Source organism: Physeter macrocephalus, chromosome 1 (genome assembly GCF_002837175.3).
Source record: "Physeter macrocephalus isolate SW-GA chromosome 1, ASM283717v5, whole genome shotgun sequence".
NCBI classification, from domain to species: Eukaryota; Metazoa; Chordata; class Mammalia; order Artiodactyla; family Physeteridae; genus Physeter; species Physeter macrocephalus.
Window position 1 is genome coordinate 37,106,081 of NC_041214.2, and position 7,998 is coordinate 37,114,078.

The window sequence follows — 7,998 nt, forward strand, 5'->3', positions numbered from 1 at the left end:
ATGGGAACATATGTATATGTATAACTGATTCACTTTGTTGTAAAGCAGAAACTAACACACCATTGTAAAGCAATTATACTTCAATAAAGATGTTAAAATAAATAAAAGAAGTAAAGCAACAATAGCACGGCTGATATTCAAAATTAGATAGACACACATTTGTTCTGCAAAGTCATACTTTTAACTCCTCAGTTGTTCATTCAGTGCAGATTAAGTCATCCTTTCACAGCAAGCACTTTGTACAGCTGCTTTGAATTAGTGCCATCACTAATTGTTGGCCTATGTTCTAAAACAAATCCCAGTCCAGCCTGGAATTGGGCAGAGTTTGTCTGGATGCTTTTTTTCCCTACCTTGTCCCTTTTCCTACCCAACTGGTCCCATGAATCTGAAGAATCTGAGGCAAGTAAAGGTTTTTTGTAAAATTTAAAACAGAAGCGCACTCACGTGGAGCACATCCACCGTCAGCTGCTGGAAGTTCCGAGATCTCAGTTCTTGCATTCTTTTGCTGTTTTCTTCATATTTTTCTTCCACAAGCTTTCTGTATAAAGTGAACATAGAAAAAGAGCTGCAATTTGCTAAAACCACATCTACGTTACACAAGTGTGATCCCTGTTTCAAAAGGCAGACTGGGGTGTCAGGCAGCCAGGCCCGCGGTCTCTCCCTCATCACGTGAGTGCGGTGCAGCCCCACTAGATTTTCCTTTAAAGCAGGCAGGATGCTGGCTCTTTGTTCACCCTCAAGAACCCAGAACTCAGGGGTAGAGCGTGGTGCCATCCCTGTGTGCTCTCGGCCTGTGCTGACAAAGGACAGGAGTGTGTCTCCGATGCCCGGTAGAGAGCCCAACACATGAATAACTGGGTAACAAACCCATAGACGCAGAAAACAGACCTGCATTTCAAAGACTTTATGGAAAAGAATATGAGAGCCACTGTGAAGGGGAATTTTTCTCAGACATTTTCTGTTTCCTCTACAATAGGAGAGTTGAATTTAATAGACCTGCTATTAAACTGGAGGAAAGATTTGAGTTCTTGTGATTGCTTGTATGCTAATTTATACTTAGATTTCTTGAAAAATCACTGAATATCCCTGTAGTCAAATTTTCTTGCCTATAAAGTGGGTACATTATAACCCTCATGACAACTGAGTCGTTTTCTACCTAAAACACATGACCTTTCTCGAATCCTAGAAACAATAATCAAAACCACTCCAATGCAATTCATTCATAAAATCAAGAACAAACTTATTTAAAAATCATTGCCGTTAATAACAAAAATATTAAATTCCATGAGGAAGATCTATGACTTTTTTGCATATTAAAAAGTAGTTTTAATTTGAAAAAAAATTTGTAATGTGCAAGTTATTAAATTGCCTTTTTAACCTGTTCCTGTCAAAGATTTAATTTTCCTTTCACCTTCAACCAATGACATGAACCATGGTACCCTGGAAATATCACCATTCCTGAGGTGTTAGAAATAGATCTGGGACTGTGAATTGATGCAACAGTCCAAACAACTTTCGTGACTATATTTCTTCAGCAAAATCCACGCTTAGTGGTGTACTGGTTTGCACATATCTTCCAACTGAACACTGAATGATATCACATTGGACAGATTTGAGTTTCAGGTCTTTTTTTGTCTCTCTAGTTCTTTGTTGGGGTTTCTAAGCCACCAAAAAATTGGCAAAGGAAGAAAGAAGAAGAAAAATTAGGAAATTGGATCACATACTGCTGAAAAATCAGTCTTTGAGAAATTGGGAGTTTGGGGCTCTTTGGAACCCCCTTTTCATATGTAAACTCTAAACACTTGTGATCTCTCACACTAGCAGCATGCCCAGAGCAGATTGTGAAGGGCTTTACCTGACAGAACAGAGTTGTTTCCAGGCTCCTTCCTAAAGCCAGCAATTTCCTGCAGGTACAGAGTAGCCAGGGCTCTGGGCAGAGGGGTTTAGCAAACACCTGGGGAGTGTGGACAGAATAGTGAGGCCATGTTATCACCCCCTCACTGTGCTGTGTACATAAGGTGTCAGCAACAAAGAGGCTTCATCTGGAAGCTGACCTTATATTTTCATTCCTAATAACCTCCCTGATATTCAATCCTTCTTTTCACACAAGACTGAAAGCCTGCTATTAATAGTGCCTGACATCCAATAACCATCTATGGCTCAATAACCATCTTTTGAGGGAATGAGTGAATGAATAAACTGATAAATATATAATGAGAATGTGCATTTTCTTGTGGTCTTTGCTTTTCTTCAGCAAATTCCTCTAGAGCCCTGGGAAGCAGCCCAGGGCCCAGGGCACTAAGGGAAGGTCACTTACTTTAGCTTCTTGGCCTCCTCATCAGCTGCCTGGACCTTCCTCAGCCGCATCCTCTCTCGGTGTCATCCTCTGTACCTCAGACAGTGCCCGCAGGGTCTGCAGGTGGATCTTTTTCTGCCTATAGATAATAAAGATTCCCATGTGCAACCCATCCCAAACATGCTCAGAAAAATTAAGCAAGTATTTTAGAGAAGTATCATTATACTACTGAGAAGGGAAAAGCATCTCAAGACATGCCAAGCGAAAACTAATAAACTCTGGGTAGGTAATTAGCCAAGAAGGACTGTGGTTAATTGGCAATATTTTTTAAACTAGATTTTTGTTTAAAAGCAAATTATGTACTTTGCAAATTTCTGCTCATTTCATTGCCTATGACTGGTTTTCATAGTGTAAGACAAATTAGGATCTTGGCCATTAAGGAGTAAATAGACTGGCAGACTAATTCAACCATGTGGATAAGACACAATTTTGGAATTAGACAGGCAGGGTTTGAATCCCATCTCTACCACTCATTAGCTCTGTAGCCTTGGGCAATTTACTGAATTTCTCTGAACTCCAGTTTTCTCATCCATAAAGAATGGGCTATCCTGATTATTATATGAGATAACATATGTACAGTTCCTGACATATAAAAGTATCCCAAAATGGTAGTATTATAATAACTAAAAGTTATTGAATATGCCTTATCTTCTAGGCTTCATACAGTAGGTATTTTTATGGCAGCATGGCATAGTGATTAATTGCACAGTTAAGAACATTCTCTAGGTTCAAATCCTAGCTCCCAGGCTACATGCTGTATGACTTTGGGCAAGTTACTTAACCTCTCTATGATCATTTAAATAATAATAATAATAGTACCTACTTTGTAGGGTTGTTGTGAGTTTAAATGAGTTAATTCATGCAAAGAGCTTATAACAGAGCAAAGCATATGGTCATTACCCCTGAAAATGTTAGCCAAAATTATTCGAGAGCCTCTTTCTTCAGTTAAAGAAATGTGCTTACATTAACCATGTATTGAAAGGTCTGCAACCACATTCTCAATGGCATTTGCTTCTGTGCCTGGCTTGGTTAGGGCCCAATAGTGAAATGCCTTTTGCACTCAACTCCCTCCTTAAGAAACACAGAGGAAACTGTAATGACCGCTGTAGGCAGTTCTCATCCCTCTGGAATACAGTTCAGACCAGAGCCTCCAGGGGCCATGCAGTTTTCAGGAATACACATGCTTTATTTTGTAAAACCAGATAGAGCCCCTCAAAGCGGTCATAGGTCTTGAAAATAACAGTGACAATTTGAAATCAATATCTCATAATGTGAAAGATCACCCGAAGAACTGGATTCGAGCACACTATAATTGTAAGCACAGTCAGGCAAACTGTTTCAAAACTGCAGTGCAAAATGATAGCTAAAGTTAGTCCAGTATTTAAAAAATAAGATACCTACTACTCTCACATATCTTGTTAATAAAATAAAATGAGAAGTTCCAGGCATTCTTGAAAAAAATAGGTAGTAATCCAAGAAAACTAGGTTATAGGGGCATGCCTTAAGATTTATCTCCTGAGTTGCAGGGTATTTTAACTGGAGATCATGCATTAAACAAAGACTGAATACCTTTGATGGACCAGTTCCCTCAGTTTGAATGTGGAGATGGAAAACAAACACGGCACAGTTGAGAAACCACTGGACTGGGGGTTAGAGAAGCATATTTGTGTAATTTGGCCTTGAAGATCAAGCTGATGAGGGCTACCATTCTCACTTCACTACCCTGCACAGCTCTGGGAGGGGCTGTCATTCTCATTGGAACAAAATTAAATAGCATTTCTTCAGCAAAATTATAGATTTGGTCTTATCAGTGGTGCCCCCTGGAGTTGTACAGTACACAGCCTGCACAGCTGCACATGGCTGTTCTGACATAACTTAGTATTCTGAACTCTTGTAAGTTATGGCATAGAAATTTTGAATGAGGTAGGAGAGAGAAATGAGATCAGGAAAAAAATTATGGCTCTTTGTGAAACACACATTCTCTAGTTCTTATGTATATCTCAAGAAAGTAAATTTTGGCTTATTTTTAATGTCTCAGGACTCCACAGTGTCAGCTTTTCAATAGATACTCTTCCAGTTCCTGTTAAACAACCAACATGTGAAAGCCATTTATGCTTAATCTGAATGTTCATTAGCATAAATATCACTAAACGTTTGAGAGATGAATTTCTCTATATACTTACAATGCAGCTGCAGAGCTACCCTGCAGATCTGTAAGCTGTGCAGAGGTTTAAACTTTTATGATTTCAATTTGCTACCACCTGGGGCAAAGGGCTTTGGAACGTCAAGTTACTGAAGCTCCTTAATTTCTTGGCAAGACTTAAGTGAATTCTAGGATACTCCATGCTGTCAGCTTAGCACTAATAGATTTTTTAAGACAAATGAATTTAACATTTACACTCAGTGGGCTTTTTAAAAACAAAGCAATTACTTACACAGCATTAATTATATAAGCTGCCTCCTTCTGACGATTCAAATTCTTGTCTTCCAGGGTCATTTCCGAATATCGGCACATCAGGTGCTGAAAAAAAGAACAGCTGTAACATACCTTAAAGACTCTTCAGGGATGAAGAGGCATAAAATGGCCAGTAGCCTTTTTTGATGTGTAGTACTACTGACCCGTGTCTGAGGCTTGAAATCGAAACCACTGGTAACTATTTTTCCTTCTGTAACAGGTTTAAAACATTACACAGCAGCTCCTGTGGGGTCAGGCTCCTGTCCACCTTTCCAACTTCATCTTGCTCTGCCTGCTCTCTTGCTCCCGGTCACCCAGCCACAGGCAGGCCTTCCTCAGCTCCAAGAACACACAGTTCTCTCCCACCTCAGGGCCTGTAGTGGACGATGTCTCCACTCCCAATGAAACCGAACAGGACCCTGTGAGGCTCCTGGGCACGAAAGCCTTTCTGTGTCCCCTATTTGTAAGGAATAGGCTTCAGCCTCCATGACTTTCCCTGAGTTCCAAAGGGCAGGTTCAAACAGTTGCTAATCAATGAAGGGAGGGAATGCAGAGAGAAGGGAGGAGCAGTTAAGAAACAATAGTGCAGCCTTGGGACAGTGTCCTGGTTCTGCCTGAAGGGATATACATAACAATACCTTTGAGTTCTTCTGCAGAACTAAAACCCCCAACAAATGGAAGATGTTAACTACTTGATGAAGCATTCTTCATTCCAGAGAGAAGGTCAGAGTTTGATAACCGGGAGAACCACAGAAGCTCATCAGGAGACCACCTGAGGCCAGATTAAAGAAGTGCAGGCCCTGCACACACCCTGATCCTTAACAGCAACCCTGCCCTTGAACCACTGCTATAAAACTCCTCACCAAATACTCCTGAGTTGGAACACACAGTTTTGAGGGCATGGGTCTTCTGTGTCCCCCTTTGCCTGACAAAGCAATAAGCTATTCTTTTGAACTTCACCCAAAACTTTGTCTCCAAGATTTGATTCAGCACTGGTGCACAGAGGCTGAGTTTCGACATCACCAGGGCCAGGACTAGGGTGAGACAAGCAAGGCACTCACCTCAGGTACAAATTTAAGGGGCACACAAAACTCAGTAACCAAGATAAATAATATTTTAATGCAGTATTATAAAAAAAATCAACAATAACAAAAAGCCTTGGAGAATACAATAGCAAAAGTTTAAAAAGCGACAAGACCTGGTCCTGAATTTGCACCATTCTACCTCAGTTTCTAACCAAGCTGAACTTAGGTCTGCTCGCCAGCAAAGCCAATTTAACGATACCAGGTAGTGGTGAAGGAAAGTACAGTGTTTATTACAGGGCACCAAGCAAGGAGAATGGGTAGCTAATGTTCAAAAGACCCAAACTCCCTGATAGCTTTCAGGGAAGGGTTTTTAAAGGCAACATTTGGGGTGAGGGTTGCAGCTCATGGACTTTCTTCAGATTGGTTGGTGCTGAGGTAACAGGGTGGTGTTTTGGGAATCTTAATCATCAATCTCTGGTTCCAACCAGTCTGGGGTCTACATGCTTGTTGTCATCATATAGTCACCACCTGGGTAGGGTCCTAGTTTCTGCAGAACAACTCAAACATATGCATTAGATTATTATGTATATCCCTTGGGGAGGAACTAGGATTCTGTTTTATCACTGAACTGTTGTTTAGGCTATCATTACTTTTCTTGCTTGACTGCTTTTCTTTTGTTTCTGCATTCCCTCAATTCTCTAATTAGGAACTACCTGAGTCTGTTTCTTGGAACTCAGGAAAGGCTTAGGAGACTAAAGCCTTTTTCTACAAATAGTGGACACTGTTTCAAGAAACAGTGGACACGGAGGGACTTTCATACCTGAGACGGCTCTGCTGGGTCCTGCTTGGTTTTAGCTCCACTTTCATCCTAGCCCCATTGGATCTTGTCCTTGAACATTTGATATTTCATTACTATGGACTTTTTTTTAGCATTACTTTGGATTTTTTTTAAAAAACACTGCATTACAACATTATTTATCTGGTTTACTGAGTTTTTGGTGTCCTCTTTAATTTTGCACCGGGGCAAATGCCTCCTTTGTCTCATCCTAGTCCCAGGGGATCTATTGGATGCCTTTTGACTATTTTGTTTGTTTGTTTGCTCACACACCCTTCATTGTGGTTTTGATCCCAACAACCAGCCTCTTTTCAGAAGTCTGCCCTCAGGCAAGTGGAGAGCTATACTCAGGGAGAGCTGAAAGCACCAGGGAGCTCCCACCACTTCCCCCTCTTATCCTGCTCATCCCACATCTTTAGTGCTTCCCCCTCCAGGGGACAACACCTAAGTCAGAGTTTTGTACCAGCCACTCCCCGTGATCCCAACACTCTCCCTCAGGCTCGTTGTAGGGCATGCTGCTTCTCACCATCTCAATGATGTCACAATGTCACCTGCTTCTTCTCTGACCACCAAAGCCCTTCCCTTCCCTTATTTTACAGCATGCTATTTTCTTTCTTCCTACTTCTTCTGATAGTTTACAATTATTTTATTTACTTGCTTACATTTTCTTGGTTACTGGGTCCTCTTACTAGCAGTCAAGCTTCAAAAAGAAAGGAGTCATATCTGTTCCTATCATTTTGGCACCCCCAAGTGTCAATACAGTGTCAGAGCTCAATTAATGACTGCACATCAAGTCAGCATCCCTGTTTCCTGTGCCTGAGAACTGGACACTGATGAAAAGGTGTGCCCATTTGTGAAGGTGAATGACTGCTCTGTGGGTCCACTTAAAACTATTCATAAAAATTAAAGGAGCAGCTCAATAACAAAAAAACAAACAACCCAATCCAAAAATGGGCAGAAGACCTAAATAGACATTTCTCCAAAGAAGATATACAGATTGCCAACAAACACATGAAAGAGTGCTCAACATCATTAATCATTAGAGAAATGCAAATCAAAACTACAATGAGATATCGTCTCACACCGGTCAGAATAGCCATCATCAAAAAATCTAGAAACAATAAATGCTGGAGAGGGTGTGGAGAAAAGGGAACACTCATGCACTGTTGGTGGGAATGTAAATTGATACAGCCACTATGGAGAACAGTATGGAGGTTCCTTAAAAAACTAAAAAGAGAACTACCATACAACCCAGCAATCCCACTACTGGGCATATATCCTGAGAAAACCATAATTCAAAAAGAGTCATGTACCAAAATGTTCATTT

The 7,998-nt window shown here is 40.7% G+C and overlaps 1 protein-coding gene across 1 annotated transcript in view; it reads right to left on the reverse strand.

The window, feature by feature from the left end:
* NEK11 (NIMA related kinase 11) overlaps positions 1-7,998 on the reverse strand; it is a 263,068-nt gene that overhangs the window by 155,787 nt on the left and 99,283 nt on the right. The window contains 4 exon segments of the mRNA XM_024115178.3: positions 441-538; positions 2,318-2,374; positions 2,376-2,435; positions 4,792-4,877. Coding sequence (XP_023970946.1) covers positions 441-538; positions 2,318-2,374; positions 2,376-2,435; positions 4,792-4,877 — 301 coding nt within the window.